The 22,050-nt window shown below is 35.9% G+C and overlaps 1 protein-coding gene, 1 long non-coding RNA gene and 1 pseudogene across 2 annotated transcripts; 2 read left to right on the top strand and 1 right to left on the bottom strand.

Moving 5' to 3' along the window:
- The window catches only part of LOC113350341, a 36,703-nt pseudogene extending 25,704 nt beyond the window's left edge, over window positions 1-10,999 (top strand).
- A 1,431-nt stretch (window positions 11,000-12,430) lies between these two features.
- Window positions 12,431-12,784, bottom strand: LOC113352668 (cyclin-dependent kinase 12-like). Its single transcript, XM_026596465.1, has one exon. It carries the CDS (start codon window positions 12,782-12,784, stop codon window positions 12,431-12,433), a length of 354 nt encoding a protein of 117 aa, XP_026452250.1.
- A 1,256-nt stretch (window positions 12,785-14,040) lies between these two features.
- Window positions 14,041-14,898, top strand: LOC113354445. Its single transcript, XR_003361882.1, has 2 exons — window positions 14,041-14,332; window positions 14,489-14,898. It is a non-coding gene; the product is annotated as an uncharacterized LOC113354445 (long non-coding RNA).
- Window positions 14,899-22,050: the final 7,152 nt, after the last annotated feature.

The raw sequence follows: 22,050 nt of genomic DNA, 5'->3' as shown, positions 1-22,050 counted from the left end.
GCGCGCAAAGAATTTTCCTTGCGAATATTCTGGTTGGAAACAACCAAAGTCCGAGATTCTTGCGAATTCGAATTCCCAAAATGGAAAGAAGAAATATTCTCCAAAGGGATTTTCTCCGATGTATCCTCCATTTCCATTGTTGTAGGATTAGAAACTGAAACCCTAATTCTTTTGAATGATTGATCAGGATTTCCATTAATAAAATTAGTCGGACTAATCTTAATTGGAAAACTCTTATCATTGAAATGAAAGAGGAAAGAAAAATCCAGCTTCTGAAAATTATGAACCTTCAAGTGAATTGCTGAAGCATCTTCCCAGGACAAAGTAGAAGAATGAACTTCAATTATACCTCCAAACATAACGTCAATACTTTGGAAAATATCCATACATCAATCCAATGACCTTCAGAGTGTATGGATGATATTGTTATTGTGTTGACTGATGACCACCATGGACATAATCTTATTGTTGCACCATCAAAAGTCCACATTTCTTCACCTAACATTAGTTTCTTATGATCTAAAGAAGTAAAATAGAATGCCTCCCTTTCTTCAAATGGAAAAACATCAAAGTCAGAAACTAAAGAGAATCTTGAAGAGATACCTTTACTGAGGCGACTCCAAGAACCAACAAAATGCGAAGATTCTATTACAATAGCTTGCTCCCAGTCAAGATCGCAGTGAGAAGCAATCTTTGAACAATCTTGAGAAGTATTGTTTTTGTTAATAACCACCGTTGTTGAGTCTTGTAAAACTGAAACAGATGGATGCACAGATGTAATATTCTTTTCATAGGTGTTTTTACTTGATAAAAACTTATCAAAACCTATAGTAGTAGGAGTTTTCCTTGATAAATACTTATAAAAACCTATAACAAAGCGTTTCCATCTGTTCACTCCTTTTTCGGCTGGAAGAATTGTTGATTGTTTGGATTTGTTTGCAGAGATAGTTAAGCGAAGAAATTCTCCATACTTATTTTTATCTCTGACTAGAAGCATGTTTTCAGAAATAGTTAAGGAAAATAGAAGTTACAACAGGAGAAACACACTAGGTGTACTAAGACTTAAGAAAAAGCTAGCCAAAACAACCAAACCCCAAGGAAAAAAGCCTCCATGAACAACAAAATCAAAGCTAAAACAAGCAACAAAAAAGTGCCAACGCCTATGACTATTTTTTTTAGCAGAAGTTCTCTTACCTCTGCCTAGATTCTCATTTGACTGCTCGCCTTTCCAACCTAGCTTAGCAAGTTCTCTATCAGTTGCTGGTTTGTAATTCTTATGCTTCTCAACGATTTCAGTAAAGATGTTGTTAGTTTCATCTTCATTAGTGTCTTGAACTCCAAATAATGCACATACATTCAAGAACTTCTCCACATGTTGCTTCTTTGTCATTGGTTAGCTAAGTGGAATATCCTTAAGAGTCTTCAATTTTCTAGATAAATAAGAATCTTATAAATTTTCTAAAAAAATATTAAAAAAGTAAAGTTTGGGTATGGAAGGCTAATCAAGTGTCGTCTGTAATTTTCGTCGTTTTCAACCCTAGGTTAATAGTTGGTTTTGGCCTATATATCCATTAGGTTAATGGACGGTTTGGTCGACAATTTTACTTGAAAACTGGACTGGTCGTCCGATTTGCAGCCCTAATCACTCCCATCTATCGGTACCATTTAATTTTTCGATTGGCTTACCCGTGCTTGCGTCCAAATTGACATTTCTTCCTTTTCTTCTTAGAACCAGTGGCCAAGGTATAAATATCACAGACTGATGTACATCTTGTATAATTGTGAATGATCATTCTTTTCAACTAAATGATAATCATATATTTAAGATGATCTTGGGTAAAAAAATTTTTTGTTTGTGATTTAGACATTTCATTAGAAAGCTAACTTAAGGCGTTAGCAGCCGTGATTACAATACAATTACAGATAACAGATTAAGGGAAATACATAAAAAGTAAAACACAAACAATAAAAGGTAAATGATAAAATCACCGAAAGGTGTTGGACACACATTTGTTGTCTCGTTAAAAACTTTGACCGGGAAAATCCAAACTCAAAGGGATAAAATCCTGACGAAGGAAAAGAGCACAACGCGATGAGTCCTACAGAAGATTCTAAAACTATAGTGACAAAGATAACCAAAATTTTTGTAATTTTTCAAAAACCTAGAAAGTACTCTTTCTCCATCGATATCCAATGAGTAGTCTTCTAATACTGGCGGTGTGTATGATTTGAGCATATTGGCTAATTCATATAAGTGATAATCATATATTTAAGATGATCTTAGATATATTTCAGTAATATCTACATACCCAAATTATCACACAGTTGATCCATTAGGTTAATGGTCGGTTCGGTCTATCACTAATATCTTCATATCCAAAAACTATTTCTCGTAATGGGAACCCACTCTATCACTCAGTCTCTCAACCATTTTGAAAAATGTAGAGTGTTTTAACTCGATATCTCATAGCCCTTGCACTATGAGCATTCCCACTAGATGGTGTTAAAAATCCTACGTAGAAGTTTTATTAAGACTCTTATTCAGAGGAAATTGTATGTATAGTAAATATAGGATCGCATAACTAATAAACTATCTTTAATAGTATAGAGGTTTAACCCTTAGAAAATCTTATACGATGAAATCTTAATCGTTTAGTTGTATTATAACAAATATGACATGGAGGTTATTCCAAAGGTCCATATTAGTATTTAAAATTAGTATTTATTCCTCCTATTTTGTAGGACCTATTATTGGGGATGTTTATTTAAATGCAAATCTAAAATCCTACGTGTAACTGAATAATAAATATTCATGTTAAAGTTTGCAAGCATCCAACTCACAACCAATTGGTAATGAGTGGTTCGACCCTTTCATATTATATTTAAGTTTATTAAGCGGATTCTAGCGATGTGGGACTATTGTTCTTGCACACAACCCCCCACGTATAAGGCCAGTCACTCGGACAAACATGTGGATCCACCTATGAGTGACCAGTCAATCGGTAACAGGTGTACATGTGACTAAATCGGTACACCTCGACCAGTAATTCGGCCTAAACCTCGGGTGTACAAGTGACAAAATCGGTACACTTTGGCCAGTAGCTCGGCCTACACCCGACGTACATCAGATCTGGGTCTGGGGCTTAAGATGTTAAAAATGCGGGTAATGATTTAGCTCAAACTACATATCAAATCTGTCGGTTAGCTGGATGTGGCGTCGTATTTCGGAATAGTAATTGTGTAAAAGTTGGGAGCTTGACACAATCAATTGGTGTGGATTACCCGATTTCTGTTGAATTTTGGGGAGCCATTGTTGCATTTAGGATTGCATGTTGCAGAGGCATGATCAGTATATGATTTGAATGTGATTTCATAAATGTCATTGGTGCTTTATCTGATCAATCTTTGGTGCCATAGAATTTAGCTGTTTATAGAGAGGTTAATGTTGTAGCGGGTTTACTAGCTAAGTTGGGAGCATCTACAAGCTCGCAATGGTTGGAATGAACAACCACATTTTATTCGATCAGCTGTGGGTAGTGACAGATCAAATCTGCCGGTTGACCGTTTTAGATAATTTGTATTATGTTCTTTTACCTTTATTTTATCTTCTTTTCTCCTGTCTTTGGGTCTTGGCTTAGTCCCCTTATTCTTTTTGTTAGCATTTTTAATAAATGCTCCTAGACAGATCTGCCGAAATGAAGAAAAAAAGTGTGCTCAGTTTATGATAGACATATAGAGCCCCTTTCCACCAGTAGGTTCTGGATGTTTAAGCTGTGAGCAAGGTGGAGACCTTCTCTAATAGCCAGGAGTTCAACCATACATTGTTCCCATTTTTTTGTAGGAAAGTGTCATCGGCCCCACCATCCCTGATAACTCCGCCTGACCCTGCAAAATTATCCTCATTGAAGCTCGGTCGTATTGAGCAGGCTTCTCATAACCAGAAGCAGGATGGTCTCGTTGGATATTAAGACAATGTTTCCTACAAAGATTTGAGCCTGGAATGCTCTAACTTTGAAGTAAGTATTAGCACAATTAACCTTAACTTCCTCGAAAATATATTTGTTTCTCTGAACCCTTATCCGACAAAGTAAGTTTGGAAAGAAATCACACCAATTTAAGCCTTCAGAATTAGCCGTGATATTGTGCATGTCATATTTTCTCAAGCTGTCAGATTTTACTTGATTAAATAATTGAAATTGTTTATTCTTTTCTTTTCATCTGAGTGCTGTATAAAAGACACGTCCTGGTGGTTGTACAATTCAGGAAAACATACATTGATTACATTTTGAGTATTGCAGTCGACTTCGAATTCAATTATAACGACAATTCCAATTCATACAGAAATGGGCAGAATACGGATGAAATTGGTAGAGTTGAGAGCAAAATGAATGACTTGGAGACCTGTTCCCCTTTTTTATTCTCCTTAAAGAAGTTACGTACTTTCACTTAATACATTTATTTTGCATCAAAAGTACAACAACGTAAATTAAGATTTTTTTTGCACGATCCGTTTTCCCTTCCTCTGCAACCTTATTTATTTAATATACTGTCTTGATATAGGTCGAGACTAATCAGACCCTTAATTGATGATTCTTTAGAATAGAGACCCTGAGTGATTGTGGCTCTTATTTATTACTCCATCTAGGGCTGCAATCGTTCCTGCCCAGATGATGACCCAGAATCGCTGTGTGTAAATTTTGAAACCTGAAATGGGAACCAAGGAAAGCCAAATCTGCGGTACGGTGCGTATATGGTGTTAGCTGGGTTACCATTGTTCCCATTATTGCCATTGTTACCATTGTTCCCATTATTACCATTATTATTGGGGTTGTTACCGTTACCATTGTTACCATTATCATTATTACCATTACCATTATCACCGTTGTTACCATTGCCATTGTTACCATTATCACCATTATTACCATTGTTATCATTTCCATTATTACCATTGCCATTGTTACCATTGTTACCATTTCCATTATCACCATTATTACCATTTCCATTATTACCATTACCATTGTTACCATTTCCATTATCACCATTGTTACCATTTCCATTATCACCATTTCCATTATCACCATTGTTTCCATTGTTACCATTGTTACCATTATCACCATTATTACCATTATTACCATTGCCATTGTTACCATTATCACCATTGTTTCCATTGTCACCATTATCACCATTGTTTCCATTTCCATTATTACCATTGCCATTGTTACCATTATCACCATTGTTTCCATTATTACCATTATCACCATTGTTTCCATTACCATTATCATCATTATCATTGCCATTGTTACCGTTATCGTTACCATTATTATTACCATTGCTGCCGTTACCATTAGTAGAACATCCATTTATGTTGTTGTCGTTACCTGCCGCATTAATAATATTGCCAGTGGTGTTACCATTGTTATCAGCATCATCCGTTGTAGGGAAACATCCACTCACGTTGTTTCTGTCACCTGCCATGTTAATAGTAGTTCCGGTGGCATCACTAGTTTCTACGGAACCCTGGGCAGCAACACCACCTATGATAGTGAAATACTCAGGGCTGTAAGTAAGATCTGCAAAATGCATTGTTACGATCACGAGAAGAAAGAGCACCATCTTATCTCTCTCCATGATACACTTAACTGTTTCTCTTTCTCTCTGACTAGTTTAGGTTGATAGCTCGCTCTGTTTCTTGTGTTCGCCACTTCGTTTAATTTATAGTGTTAACTTATGAGGACAAAATGGTAAATGAAATATCCATGTATTTACTAACCATGTCTAACACTTGAACTACTTTTTGTCGATCATCTAAAAATGTGAATCAATTCAAAATTAAACGCTTTCTTTTGTTGTCAATAGATTTATAGCATGTTGTCTTAAAGCGGTATGATTAAAAGAGTGCATACAGATTTGAATATCTCTATATTAATCCATTTGAAAATGGTCGGTCACCAGACAAATAACCAATCCATTCGAGATGTTGTTATCTATGGTGGAGATGTATTTAGGTGGAAGTTCGTGATCATGATGGTAAATAATCTTTCAATCACAAACGTTATTTGAAGGATGATATTAATATGAGTAAAAAAACTACCGCTGGTTCAGTTAAATTGCAAGTGCGTTGTGTTTACTTTGTAAATAATTGCCATCACATATCCAATATATGCCCATCTTTTTTTCTTTTTTAATTGGATGAAGAATTTGCAAAAACAACAAGTATATACGGCTGCCATGTGCTTATAATCCTCCTTCCACCAACTGTAATTACATGGTATTGCCGCACCTCTTGCCATATATCTAATTTAGCCTCACCAGATAATAAGTGTGGCATGAAGGAAGACATCCTGCCACAATTGTGAATAGTCGAAGCAAATATCAGTTTTTTGCGGAATGTATTTTCATGTCGCGGCAAAAAATGATGCTTTTGCCGCGTCGCGGTGATAAGTGATAACAGTTGGAGAAAATGATCATTGAGCTTATAAAGATTGATGAATTAAGAAATTAATATTAAAAATTCTACCAACTATTACAATTCCGGAAAATAATGTAATGTCGCAGAGCGGAAGCAAAATTAGATCCGTAGCTTCACAATCGTGGATGACGAAGATCTGACATTATCTAACTGTCGACTTAACTACAATTAAATATCCGAATTTAATTTAATATACAAATTAATCATACCATATAATCAGATCAAGACAATAGAGTTTACTATAAATACAAGTAGATCTAGAAAACCCACAAGTAAATTATATCCAAAACATATTCTAACAATGAGCCAAAAATTTAAAATGATCATAGAGTTCATGAGGACTCAGAGAAACCATGTTCCTGAAAACTGAATAATAGATTCATCATGTATACAAGATATCAAAAAAATTGAAATAATCCCTTGAAAAATTAACATAGAATTAAAAACTCACCAGGGAAAACCAAGATTAAACAGTGTAATTTTAGAATAGGCTAATACATGACGTTTGAATGAATATCCCAATGAGAAACAAAAAAAGCCATAAAACAAGAAATCTTAACTAAAAAAAAAGATCAAAGAAAGTTATTCTGGCGCCAAATAGATTTTTTACATCTCTTTATGTTAAATACCTAGTTTTTATCGTCAGTCAAAGTAAATCCTCGATCAATAATTACTTAAAATCACCAAAATAAGGAGGTCCGCAACGGACCCAGTCCTTCAATGAAATTTTCGCGTAGAAAATAAATCAGAAAAGTGAATAGTACTATAGGTAAATTCTCCCTTAAGCTTTGATTTGGTTTCAATGAGAACGCTTAATATCTTTATTGATTAGTAACTATGCTTTAATGTTATTGCAATCAAGAGCAGCACAACAGTCTCCAGTCACGTTTTTTCATCTATTAGTAATTAATTAATATACCAACTAATAATATTGTGTTTATAAAGTGATGAAAAATATACAAAATTCATTACGAGAAAACTTAGGTAGGATAAAAACTAGTCCGAAAGAAAAAGAGCAGAACCGTTAAGAATTCTCTCCTACTTAAACCTATGTTAGGAAAACTACCTAGGACAAAATCTGAAACCTTGAAGCTCGGAATAAGGTGGCCACCTCCAAAAATTCCCTTCTTTGTCAAAATTATGTTACAGGAAATCCATTTGGGACGAAACCTGATTACTTGCGCGCCTGGGAAATCACTTTAGACAATCTTAACGCCAAAAATTCATAATTTACAATGTCGACATCCATGTTAATATTGTCTGGTTAAAAAACTCGCGTAGAAAACCACAAAGGACATAACCAGATCAATAGAAAAAGAATACAACGGACGCCACTATTATTTGACTTACTAATGCTAGAATTAAACGCTACATAAGCTAAAATCCCATTTGTTTACTTGGGATACTGTTTCTACTGTTAGTACGATGAAATCAACTTTTTTTTTTTAATGATTTTTAGCTATGGATTCTATTGGCTGTTTACCATATCGAGAGTATGGTCGTTTAATATTGTTGCTGTTTAATGTTAACTCCAAATCTTTTTATCAAGTGTTTTTCTATGTCAAAACGCAGGTTAATCTATTCAGTATTTAAAGATACAGAACGGATCTTTTCTGCAAGTTTATTAATTATCTATTTTCGGTGTTCTTAGAAACCCAAAGGCCTAACTATCATCGAAAAAAAGGATTGCAAGGCTTTGCAATTCGCAATATCAGATGATCTAGGTGATATATGACTATTTTTAACATCCCCTCAAACTCGACCATAGGCTTAGCTATCATCGAAAACCCGCTTGCAAGGATTCGCAATATTAGATGATCTAGGTGATGTGAGATTTTTTGTAATACCCAATGTAGTTAATATCGGATATCGGTTCATCTCGGCCGGGACCGATACACTGGTACGGTTTATATCGGGGATATTATCGTTGAAATATCGGTTCTAGATTTAGAGACTATAATTTTATATTAAACATTTCTCCACACATTTTCGAATAAGATATAATAGATAACATCAATTTTATCAAAAAAACAAAAGAGTAACTTTAGTAGACTTGTCTCGAGAGCTACATGCACCTCTACTACCACCCGGAAGACTTTCTTCGCCAAAATTACCCTTAAACTTTATAGAAAACGACCAATACCGTCTCATATCAGGAAATGTAGGAAAATTTCGTATCGACCGATACGTCCGATATTTGACCGAAACGGCCGATATTATCGGGCGAATATCGTATTCCCGATATCCTTCTTATCGTATCGTTCTGGGCCGATATCCGAAATATCCCCGATATATCGGTCGATACGGCCGATATTGACTCATTGGTAACACCCCCCTAAACTCGAGAAGGTCGAGTTTGAATACAGGATTAACACTGGACAAGGCGAGCGGATTGCATCATACAGATTGTGGCGCGCCAACTGCTTCACGCGGATTGTGGCCCATAGATACGGATTGTGGCCTACAGATTGCGTCCCATACATGGGACACTGAAAGCATACGGATTGCGGCACTCCAACTTCTTCACGTGGATTGTGGCATATGGATGGCCGCCCTTATACGAACACTGAAACATGGAGTTGACACACCACTCGAACCCTAATCGGGTACCATCTTAGAAACCTATAGGCCTAACTACCCTCGAAGACCGGCTTATAAGGGTAGGGTCTCCTAAGACTTATAAGTTCGCAATTTGGATGATCAAGGGTGACTGCAAATATCTTTTCATGAACAACATATTTCTAGAAAAGATTTTATATACTTTGGATGATCAAGGGTGACTGCAATTTGGATGCATTTGTACAAATTGATTTTGATGTGCGTACTTTTTCTGCAAGATTTTATATACTTTGCATAGTTTATTTGTAATGTCACAGCAATCACTGGAATTTAACTCTGTGAATTCAGGTGCACATTTGATATGCTATCCTGGGGCATTCAACATGACAACAGGGCCCTTACATTGGGAGTTATTGCAAAGGGCAAGGTAATGACTGTTTTTCTTAGGACTGTTTACAATCATTATCCATCAAATGTTGGTAGCGGGGATGAGGATGAGGAATGGGAAACATGATACATACCGAAACCGTTGGAGGTTTATTAACATTAAAAAGAAAAATATGATTAAATTAAGACGTGATGGTCTAGTTCAAGTGTTTATGACCTTTGAATTAAGCACATGCTTTAGTAGTTAATACCAACCCGTATATTACATATATAAAGGGTAGGATTTGTTTCAAGCGTTTGATGAGTAAATATCCTGGCCTTTGAGTCTCACAATCTTGGGTTATGACGTTCGGTAATGGCACGTTCTTCAGTTCTTTCTGTGTGACCTTGTTTTTGTTGTGAAGAACCAATAGAAATGCCAGCCACAATATTACTGCATGTTATTACCTTCTTAAACTGATGTTACTTGAATTTTCTCCTGACTCTTAACTGGGAATGATATGTTGTGGTAATGTCTCACAGGGCTGTAGATAATCAGTTATATGTAGCGACTTGTTCTCCTGCTCGAGATGCTGGTGCAGGTTACGTTGCTTGGGGTCATTCTACCCTTGTTGGTCCGGTAAGTCCAAAACCCACATGAAGCATATATCTCTCCATGTTACTCTTGTTTGGAGAGTAATCAAAGGAAAATCAAAAGTATTGAAATGAATGAATTTTGCATGCAGTTTGGAGAAATCCTTGCAACGACCGAACATGACGAAGCTACAATTATTGGAGAGATCGACTATTCACTGATTGAGCTCAGAAGGTAAGGATCCTATAGCTGTTGCATGTTTCTTATTTTCTTTCAAAGAATTTGTCACATCTTATACAGAGATATTTATGTGGCGGAACATTGCAGAAACCTTCCATTGGAGAAGCAAAGGAGGGGGGATTTGTACCAATTGGTTGATGTACAGAGGCAGAATCAACAGTAAACTCCTTGATGAATTTTCGAAACCAATGTGAATGTGTCAGATGAATTGTGCATGGAAATAACACCACATGTGGACTGTTTAGCACTAGTATTTTCTTACAAACTTTCAGTAACATTTTTTCCTGATACAAGTATTGCAAGATGGGATTTCTTAATTATCTGCTCTTTCTAACGAGGTTTATTCAAAACGGTCTGAGCCGCCGTTTCCTGCCACGTCATGTCACACCAGTATACATAATGGTTTTGAGATGATGATCTTTTGATCATGTAGATCAAGATTAAAGTTATTTTTATTATTTGGAAAAGGCCACAGCAGAGACTCGAACCAGTGACCTCTAGGTTAGACTTATTTCCCCCCTTATCGAACCATTTATCAATATATGGGCCCTGCTGGATTGGGTTGGAATGAGCTGAATGCCAATAGGTGCGTCCGTAGATTCCGTACCCTAATAATCCTAGAATGTTCATTGATTTTCTTTTTCTTGTTTGGTAGCTTATCAGGAAATCGTTATTTAAGCGATGAAAACTGTTGCCAATCATACTGGTTTGAAGTAAGATGGTGATAGATTCTTCTACTTGTTCGAGTTCATCGCGAAAGCGATTGAATTCGTCTGATTATGGTAAATACATCCCAGAAGAAGTTATGATGAATATACTTGTTCGTGTTCCAGTAAAGTCCATAATGAAGTCCAGAAGAAGTTATCAAATTTAATGGTTTTGCGGAATGCATATTGTTTTACGACCTTGAACAGCCAATTCAGGACGGAAATAAGATTGTACCACTTGATCCCAACTCAAATATGTGTTGTAATCATAGTGGGTTTCTTTTTAATTTTGTTTCCCGGAAGAAGTTATACCTTTTGGCTTCGAGAGATGGTTTAATCCTTTGTTTAACAAAACCTAATATGATGTTTTATGTCTGTAATCCATTAACTAACGAGTTAGATGAACTTGTTTGGCCTAGTACTTCAAAGCGTGACATCCTAATTTGTGGTTTTGTGAAGAAAACCACAAATTCTTTATTAACAAGAAATTACATGGTAGTGCTTATGTACAGATGTATCTATTCTGATTCCTCCTTCAGAATTAAAATCTTCCTTTCAAGTTTAGGTGCATGGAAAACTTATTTTCTTACATGTCCTGAACGTGTGATTATGTTGCACGCTTCGTCAAACAATGTGGTTAGCCGTAATGGAGGAGTCTTGTATTGGATGGATGGAGAAAGACGTAAAATCATAAGTGTTGATCTTTTACAGTCATTGCTATAATGGAGAATTGAGTGTTTGGTTACTTGAAGACAATGATTTGAATACACAAGGAGCTTCAAACTGGCGCTTGACGCACAAGGTCAAAACAAAAGATATGCAATTACGCTCATCTAAATGCCGGGTTGCAAATTGCGAATTCAGGTCCATATTGAAACTCTGTAACATTGTTTTCAAGCCATTAGCTTTCAACCCGGTGGATCGAAACATTCTCATATTGGCTTATTTCTCTGTTGGTTACTGGTTAGCTCGTGACGAAAGGATTATTTTTACTTACAACATTAAAGCTAAAACCATCGAACAGCTTACTAGGATTGATGATATGTCTGCAAGAGAAGTGAAATCATTTGTGCTGGTGCCATCCCTAGCACGTTGATCGTCGGTTAGTTTGGTTTGTTCAGTTTTTTTACTTCTGTTCTTAAATTGTGCTGGCGGAAAAAATTCTAAATAACTTAAAAAGTTTTGTTTGAAGTTTTTGTTAATTCATCCGATATTTATTATAGGATATCACAAATCACATTTTAGTATATAACATTAGTATTAACAATAAGTAACACAATACATGAATGATGGATATGAGAGTAAAAACCAGACAAATAAATCCTCCAGCAGGATGAGGATGATCAAGGACATCTACTCCTGCTAGCTACTAGAAAATAACAGAAACTAGCTAGTGATAATGTATCATGAGAACATCCAAACATATACATGATACTATCTCCTTCAAATGAGAATGGTATAGTCCATAAATACTGGATCAAGTTATGCTTTGAATCAAGGGCTACCAGTAGAGGTAGCCGTCGCAGTTGTAGTCGAAGAAGGGGTAAGGAAAGGAATTCCATTAGGGAACATAGAAGAAATTGACGACGTAATGCTAGTTGGAATTCCGTTTGGTAATGTGAATTTTGGAATACTAGGCATTGGTGGTAATGGAGGCAGTTTAGTAGTACTTGGTATTGGTGGAATTTTGGGATAGCTTGGGATTGATGGAATTGCAGGAATTGGTGGAATTGCGGGTATTGTGGTTGATGTTTGCAAAAGTTGACGAGCTGCCGAGCTGAACTCGATATTTATCGACGAAAGCACAATGAGCAAAGACAATGCAAAGAAGATTTTAGAAGAACCCATGGTTTATACTTTGGTGATAATAAGATATTACGATTAGACTAATGAAGAAGTACTTGTCTTTGTGGTGGATTTAACTTGTTCATGCTGGAGCTTATTTATAGTGGAGAATCTTAAAATGGTTGAAAGAAGTAATCTACGGGAAATTCATTATGTTGGATGAGATGTAGTTGCGTTTTGAGAGGAAGTGTGTGAACAAAAGAAAAAGTTAGTTGTCATTAGTTGATCACCTTACCATGTATGCATTTTAGTCTTCCAATTTAGGCGAATTCCCAACTGTGTTCCTTCCTTTTAACTTAAATAATACTAGGTTTTGGGTGCACGCAATCTGATGTCAATTAACTTCTACAATGTGGCAGGAAATGGGATGTAAATGTTAGATGCCATATCTATCAAGTTTTGGGTTCATGTTCATGTCCCAACCTTGTACTGACCTTGGTTCGTTGGCAAATTTGACGGTAGGTGTACTAATATGCTGATTGAGGATGTATCAAAATCCATAGATAAAACACCTCTTCCTCACGGAAGGGTACACCCACAAACAAATTAGCACTCCTATTAACAATATTTGGAGAATTAGTACCATGATTTATGGTATAGAACACTATAATTTTACATAATTCCTAATTAGCGAGGCTGGTATGTTTGAGTGATCCCACTGCCGATATCGCTTATAAAGTTTTTGTCTTGTATAAAATGATATATAATGCTGGTACCCACCTTCAATAATGGTGATAATTCTGTGGCAATATGATCTTTGACACTATTTGATCGCCAATTAGTAGTTATCCACCGAGCTGTTGCTGACTTCTCAATTATATGAAAACAAGGATAGGGCAGTAGTTACGTACGGGCCCTATTATTTTATCATTTTGCAATAATACTCCTTCGGTGCCTAATAAGATCACTTATTTGGTTTTAAACTTTGTCCCATAAATAGATGACATATTTCACTAATTAAGGGATATTTCTAAAATTACCCTTTTAATTGATTATCTTTTCTATAAGAAATATGTATAATTTGATAGTCATGTTTATATTCGTTGCGTAGGTGTTTTAAAATGCTTTTCAACGGTATAAAGTTTATAAAAAACCGTGGTATAGTTTAAGAGATAAATCGTTTCTAAATTTTACTAATTATTGTTCATAAGGATATAATTGTAAAAAATAGTTAAATATACTCCACTTTCCTCCTTATCTTAAAATTTGTGCAAACTACAACTAGGTCATCTTATTAGGAACGGAGGTAGTACTTTCCACTGAATGTCAGTGAACTTTGATAAGTAGGGTACTACTCTCTTCAATATGCCCTTCTTTTTCTCCCTTCTTAAATAGGGCTTCAAATTTCAAGAACTACATAGCTTCCTCTTCCTCGCCCTTCTCTCCTCGAAATTTCAGTACGTACTTTTTATTTTTCCCTTGGAAAGAGCAAGAGTGCTTAGAAAATGGGTTCAAAAAATGTTAAGGTTTTCATTTGGCTGGCTCTGGTTGTTGCCCTCCTTCTAATGTCTTATCAGGTTTTCACTGTTAAGGGCTTGACCGAGAAGAAACGTGAGTTTTAAATCATTATTTTTTAACGCTATTACTGTCTGTTCGTCGTGTACAATTTCAGTATGTTATTTGATTTGATTTTGTTCTGAGATTGGTTAATCTTTTAATTGTTTTCTTATGCTATATTTTTGTTTCCATCATTTTGTTCTACAACAGAGGTGGAGGCAACCGAAAAAAATGGAGTGGAAAACCTTACATATGAGGCATCTCTAGCAGTAGCAGGAGGCGCCCAATGTGGTTCACGTGGTTGTTGTAGATTCAGGTCGGTCAGCACTTGCTTAAGATGTTGCTCAAACTAAAACCTCAAATTGTTTGTTGAAATACTACTGCTACTACTGGTTCCACTCGAAAATAATCTTAAGCCTAAGAATTGGCTAATGAATATTATTGTGATTTGTACGTAATGATTATTGGAAAAAATCAGCGGCCCATGATTATCATCATCTAAAGTATTTATGTATTAAGTTTATTATTTTACCCTTGCATCTGTATGTGTTAATTTAAATTCCTTTGCAAAATAATAATGGAAGTGCAATAACAGTATATTAAGTAACACGTTTGAATTATTGATTTATTTGTATTTCATATGTATGATATGAATCGGTCATCGGATACTACAACATTATATTGACAAAAGGATTTCAACAAATCAAAACCTGTAAAACCGTTCCATTTTAGAAGACTACTTCGTCATTTTTTTTCGTTAACCACTAAGTTTTTTACCCGTTTTCTGCTCTTCTTCAAATGAAAGAAACAAATATACGACTTTTGTTCTTTGTGCTAGGATCGTGGAAATAAATACAAAACATGAGTTTGACGAATCCTACAAAACGTTAGATTATAATTGAAATCTTTCTTACAGGGTTTGGTGCATGAAAAAATTATTTCGTTTCATGTCCTGAACGTGTTACGTGTGATTATATCGCAGGCTTTGTCAAGCCATGTATAAGGATTATTTATATGCACAAATTTAGAGCTAAAACTATCAAAAAGCTATCTGTGATACTGATACCTATACGGGAGAAGTGAAATCTTTTAGAATTAATTAGTGTTTGGGTCCTGAATTTTGGTATGGTAGAGGATTTGGGTCCTAAGTTTGTCCAATTTTGAGTTTGGGTCCTTAAAAAACCGGTTACTAGTTCTTCTAAGTTTCTAGATCCCTCCAAAATCATAATAGCATCGACTCTTATATCACATGATAGGTTTTATATTTTATTTTTCCCTAATATAACCCCTAATATATAATAGTGTTGTTTAATGATTTTGGAATTTTGAGTTTTTGTTTAGTGATTTGATGAAATCGATTACTTGTTTGTGTGTTGATCTTTTATGCTGCTGCCATCCATACACGTTGATTGTCAATTGATTTGGGTGTTTACTATTTTGCTTCTTGCATTATGCCCCATTGTATATCTTCCATGGTGTTAATGGAAATCGATCAGCAATTCATTATTTAGTCCTTTTTTTTTCTTCTATGGTTTAGTCTTACGTACGTTTTTTCTTAATCATCAACCACTATTTATCTGATTTATTTGTGTAGGAAATCACTAATCACATCATAACATTGGTATTAATAATGAGTGACACGACACATAAATGATGGATGCACATAGGAATATAAACAACAAACAAATCCTATATAGCAGGATGAGGATGATCAAGGACATCTGTTCCTGCTAGCTATAGAGTAATGCGAAGCACTGCAAGTATTTGAAGAATATTCATACATATACATGACACTATCTCCCTCTAATGGGAATGGTGGTGTAGTCCATAAACTATGGAACTAAGTTATGCTGTGAATTCAAGGGCTAGTAGTCGTTGTAGTTGTTGTCGAAGGAGGGGCAAGGAAAGGAATTCCATTAGGGAACATAGAAGAAATTGACGACGTAATGCTAGTTGGAATTCCGTTTGGTAAAGTGAATTTCGGAATACTAGGCACTGGTGGTAATGGAGGCAGTTTAGTAGTACTTGGTATAGGTGGAATTTTGGGATAGCTTGGGATTGATGGAATTGCAGGAATTGGTGGAATTGAAGGTATTGTGGTTGATGTTTGCTAAAGTTGACGTGCTGCCGAGCTGAACTCGGTAATTGTCGATGAAAGCACAATGAGCAAAGACAACGCAATGAAGATTTTAGAAGAACCCATGGTTTCTTCTTTGGTGATTAGATTAATGAAGAAGTACTTGCTTTTGTTGTGGATCTAACTTGTTCATGCTGAGATGATTATTTATAGCCGAGAATCTTAAAATGGTTGAAAGAAGTAATCGACGGGACATTCATTATGTTGGATGGGATGTAGTTGTGGTTTGAAAGGAAGTGTGTAAAGAAAAGAAAAAGTAGTTGTTATACGTTGATCAGCTTACTATGTATGTATCTTAGTCTTCCAGTTTAGGCAAACTCCCAACTGTTTTCCTTCCCAAAATACTACAGATTTTGGGTGCACGCAATCTGATTATAATTAACTTCTAAGATGTGGCGGTAAATGTTAGATGCCATATCTACCAAATTTTAGGTTTATGTTCATGTCAACCTTTTAGTGACCTCAATTCCTTGGCAAAATTGATAGTATGTGGCAGCCAGACATGAAGAGCACTTTCGTTAATGGGACGACTGCTAATGGGGTGTACTAATTTGATTAGGGGTGTACCAAAATTCGTATAAGACAAAGCATCTATCTCACCTATGGATTGGTACACCCCTAAATAAATTAGAAATCCTATTAGTAGCAGTTAGACAAACTGGCACCGTTATTTTTGGTTTTAAAACTCTATAATTTTTTTTATGGAAGCAGGATTTTGACACAATTTAATCACAGTTTGGAAACCGATTTTGTTTGGGAAATAAATTAAAAGTCGATTAGAATTTGGAAGCATATTTGGTTTAGGAAACTAATATACCATCTTCTAAGGGTTAACCTATATAAGTGCTGTATCCATCTTCTGAGAAGCAGTAATTTTTTTTAGAGATGAATAGAACTGGAGAGGAGGATGTTTTAGTGCCAAATAATCTAGCAACACAGGGTCCCAACTACACAGCCCTCGCCTATGATTACTTGGAGGCTGTGAAGAGCAGATTTCAGGATCATGCGCCGGAGAAATATGAAGAATTTCTTGAAGTCTTGAGAAACATTAAATCCCGGAGTGTGGTGCGCGCAGCTGTTGCTAGAGTTAAAGTTTTGCTTGAAGGTCATCCAGATCTTATTGTGGGATTCAACTACTTCATGCCGCCAGGATATGAAATTGCAACGACAGATGGTGAGTGCGAGCGCCATACTAGAAGTCGAGAAGTCACCAATATGCAAGGGCATCATGTATTAGAACCTTCACGAGCGATCGGAGATACTAGTACTGAAGCGTTACATCAAGATGACTATCATCCAGAATTCATTTTCTGTCAAGAAGTCAAGAAGAAGTTAGGAAATTCTTATGATTACCGGGAATTCTTGAAGTGCCTTTATATTTATAGCGAAAAGATCATTTCACGCGATGAATTGAAAGGTATGGTTGTTTCTTTGGTGGGAGATGATGAATATCTTATCGGCTTTATTGATAGGAAGAAAATCTTTGGAAACCAAAATTCACCTTTACCGGCATATAGTCAGGGTCGTAGTATAGATAATCCAAGTTATAGGTTATGGCCCAAGAATCGTCCCATACCTTTGACTAGCCATAGGACGGAGCTTGGGTGTGAAGTGTTGAATGACATTTTTATATCAGAAAGTACTTTGAGAGACGAGGATTACCATTTCAAGCATACACAGAACAAACAAATACGAAGAACGTATATTTAGATGTGAAGATAATTGGTACGAACTGGATATGCTATCAGAATTGGTAAAAGAGACCATTATGCATGCTGAGGAACTGTTAAACAACATTGAAATCAACCCAACTAAATCAGAAAGGCCTAACCTTATCGAGGCTCATTTGACTAATCGATATCTATGGTGCATTGAACTTTTATACGGATGTAGGAGTGAAATATCGCACATTGCGAAGTAAAGGTCATTTGCGTGAAGCGAGGACCATCGCATATGTTAAAATTAGGATGACGTATTTAATGGTTCAACATAGTCACGAGTAAAATGTGATGATCTGTGCGAAGGAGGAAAGTGTGCGAGATTGAGTGTATGTACATGAGAGATTGTAACGCACAGTGATTCCGAAAATAGGGGATCTATTAGCTATCATCCACTATGTAGTACCTGTATAAGGGGAATGTATCTGTGCATTGAGAGAGAGATCTCAGATGAGTGTTAGACAAGAAATTAAGAGAGAGAAAGTCTATTTAGAGAGCAAGTAAAGTCATTATATTATCTTGTGACCAATTATAGATCTTGATAAATAATAAAAGAATTTCATTATGATTACTTAGAATCTTGTATAAATTCATATGCGATGTGGTTGTAGGATTTCCTGCCACTACAACGGTGACCATGGACCGGAGGTGACTGACCTATTAAAAGACAACCCCAACGCTGCATTGCCTGTCATATTACGTTGCTTGAAGCAAAAAGAGAACGAATTGTCCACATATCGTTTCGAATATGCCAAAGTTTTGTCTGAAATTCGCTCCAGGAACTATAAAAAAATCTCTGGATCATCGCAGCTTCGAACTCCAGAAACAGCATACACAAGAGAAAAACAATAACAACCGCAGGGAAGCAGCGGAGCAGCAAAGCAAAATAACTCAGGTTTGATGTCTTTTATCATTAAAAACAAGATTTCAGGAATATGAGTTCTAAGTTATGATTAAGTGTTAGTTTTTTTATTACTGAGTACTTCTTTCTTGAACATCATTCCCTTTTGAATCGTCCAATTCAACCTCTTGGTAAGTTTGCTCATTGTTTGACAAAGATAGCACCTTGACCGCTAAACTTGATCTACTTCTCGTGCTATTAACAAGTTTGAACCACTAGCTTGAAGGATCACACATTTTATCTCTACTCAAACATTTGCAAGAATTAGTTACGATGATATTGTTAGAATCAACATCCAAACAAATAGCGGTATTGTTTTTATCCGTGAGCTTAGATTGAAGATGCATTTTGGATTCGGATATCGTTTCCCATTGCGAATTAGTATCTGTACATACATTCCCAAGCTTAACTGGCTTCCCTACTCCATCAGCTTGTAGACATAAACCATTTAGTGATACATGTTTTTGTGGGGTGTAATCCCATCGTTCAGTTGTCGAACAAGATCCCAACTCCAATGGTTCGAACAACAATTTTCTGTGGACGCAAAGTCCTGTCGATGGATGAAACATTATTTTGTATTGAGTTCTTTCAGAAATACCAGGACCTTGAAATGGAGGTTGAATTGAAGAAATTATTTCAATGAAACTAGAATTCCTAGCCCCACACCAGTCATAATCTAAAATTCCATAAAATTCCTCCCTTCCTACCACACCTTGTCTTAAGTAATAACTCCCAACTAATGTCCATTGAGCCCAATCCAAATCAAGTTCAGCAGCAACACCCATCATGCAACTGATATACCTATTGTCATTCACATTAGTACCTCTTTGATCTATTCCATACTAGTATAACACGCTGATGGAGGATTAGATGCTTGATACCAAGTGACCTCAACACTTGCCTATAGGATTAGATGCTTGATAAAATTAAATCAATAAATAGAGAAGAAAAATGACCTGTTAGAGATGGGTTGTATCGGTAAAAGGCAAAACAATCAACACCTGCAGAAAGAAAGACTGAAATTACGGAAGAATGTCGGTAAAACAAAATGTGAAGAAATAAATATGGGCGATAAGTTGGATTGAAAATTTCTCATACCGCTCACTTTATAAAGAGAACGAAATGAGAAGAGGCAAAATGTAGGAATGAAATATCGCACATTCATTATGTATGTGAGGTAAAGGTCATCTAAGGTATGCGAAGACCATCACACATGTTAAAATTAAGATGACGTATTTAATGATGTCAACATAGTCACGATTAAAGTGTGATGATCTGTGCGAAGATGTAAAGTGTGCGAGATTGAGCAAAAGTACATGAGCAATTATAACGCATAGTGATTCCGAAAATAGGGGATCTATTAGCTGTCATCCACTATGTAGTACCCTATATAAGGGGAAGGAATCGGTGTATTGAGAGAGATCTTTAAGGTGAGTGTTAGACAAGATCTTTGTAGTATTTTGTATTCGATCCCAAGATCTTGATTAATAAACGAGTGATTTCCATTATGATTACTTAGAAAATTATATAATATTGAATGAATGTGGTTGTAGGATTTCCTGCAACTACAAGATCCGAGAAAGAGCAGCGCTGTTTTAGGATTTGAGAGGGAGATAGATGTACGACTCCTTCTCCAAAAACCACAAGTTTTTCCTTCACACGCCAGCGTCTGAAATGAATCCTCTAGCGTGTGACACAAAATCTCCAACGGCTACATCTGGACGATTGAAAAATCTTGTCATCCAACGGCTAGAATTTTGAATTCTATAAATACTCCTCATTTCAACTCCAAATTCACACATTCTAAATCTCTTCACTCTCAAATCATCTACAAAAATGCCTCCCAGAGTTCGTGGTACTAGATACACTCAACAAGAGGATTTAGCTATTTGTCCCATACTAGTACTAATTCTCTAACCATACTCTTTCTTTGGAGAAACACTATTTTCTAAAGAAAGAAGCAATGTTTTGGCATCAATACTTAATTCTCCAGAAAGTAAATGATGATATAGAAAAAGCCCTTCGCTCACTAGAATTTCAGTATGAAGCATCATTTAAAGAATTAAGTACTCAGAACGAGAAAATCATCCAAAGTAAAATAAACTTGACTGTGAAGATGAACCAGCTTCAAGAACAATATGATCAACTGAAGCATTATCATGATGACCTTAAGAAAAAGAATAATTCCCTCTCTGCTGATAAAAGGAAGATTCGATATAGTCTCAATGGTTTAGTTGGTGACGATTTCGATAAAGCTATGGAAAGTATGAAGAATAACACTCTTGCCTTTTCTAAATTCTGCAATGATAGTCAGCCTAAGTTGAATGCCTTATATTTCTAATCCTTTTATTTATTTATTTGAATTTTTGCTCTCAAATTATGCTTCCATAATAATTTTTGCAGAGACCGAAAAGTCGAATCAATCCGTTATATCCCAGTTGAGATCTGACTTAGCTAAAGCTTTCCAGGACCGTGCGAACCTGGAGATTGCTTACACGAAACTTGAAGTTTCTCTTACTGATTCTCGAGACCGTTCGCGAAGACGGTTCACATATCTTCAAAATTTCGCAGAAATCGATGCCAGAAATATTGAGAAAGAAGTTATTCGCAAAGGTAATGCTCAGACTTTAGTTAATCAAATCCTTCTGAGCAACTCTCTTTCTCCAGTAACTGTTCCTCCTCTTAATATAAGCGAAGACGAGAAGTATCCAGAATCGGATAATGACTATGAATTTGTAAGCGATAATGAAAAAGATCATGAAGATGATATTGATGCTTCTGTATCAGAGGATCAACTTGAGAAGAACAAATCTGGCAATGGTGATTCTGTTGATAAGACTACTGTCGAAGTTATGGACCGAAATCCAAGCCACAAGATTGATGCTGAAAAGTCTTTAATTGAAAATGATATTCCCTCCAACAATGCTTAGTCTTCGCACTCCTTAATTATCTGAATTCCCATCTTATGTTTTGATACATTTTCAACTTGTTTCTTAATCAAGAGAGATAATATCTT

Source organism: Papaver somniferum, chromosome 2, assembly GCF_003573695.1.
Source record: "Papaver somniferum cultivar HN1 chromosome 2, ASM357369v1, whole genome shotgun sequence".
Classification (NCBI taxonomy): Eukaryota; Viridiplantae; Streptophyta; class Magnoliopsida; order Ranunculales; family Papaveraceae; genus Papaver; species Papaver somniferum.
Note: the sequence above shows the minus strand (reverse complement) of the source record. Positions and strands in the feature narration are given on the sequence as shown.

Excerpts from the sequence above, each read along its gene's own strand:
- LOC113352668 (XM_026596465.1), bottom strand. The coding sequence starts at position 12,784 with ATGGGTTCTTCTAAAATCTTCTTTGCATTGTCTTTGCTCATTGTGCTT.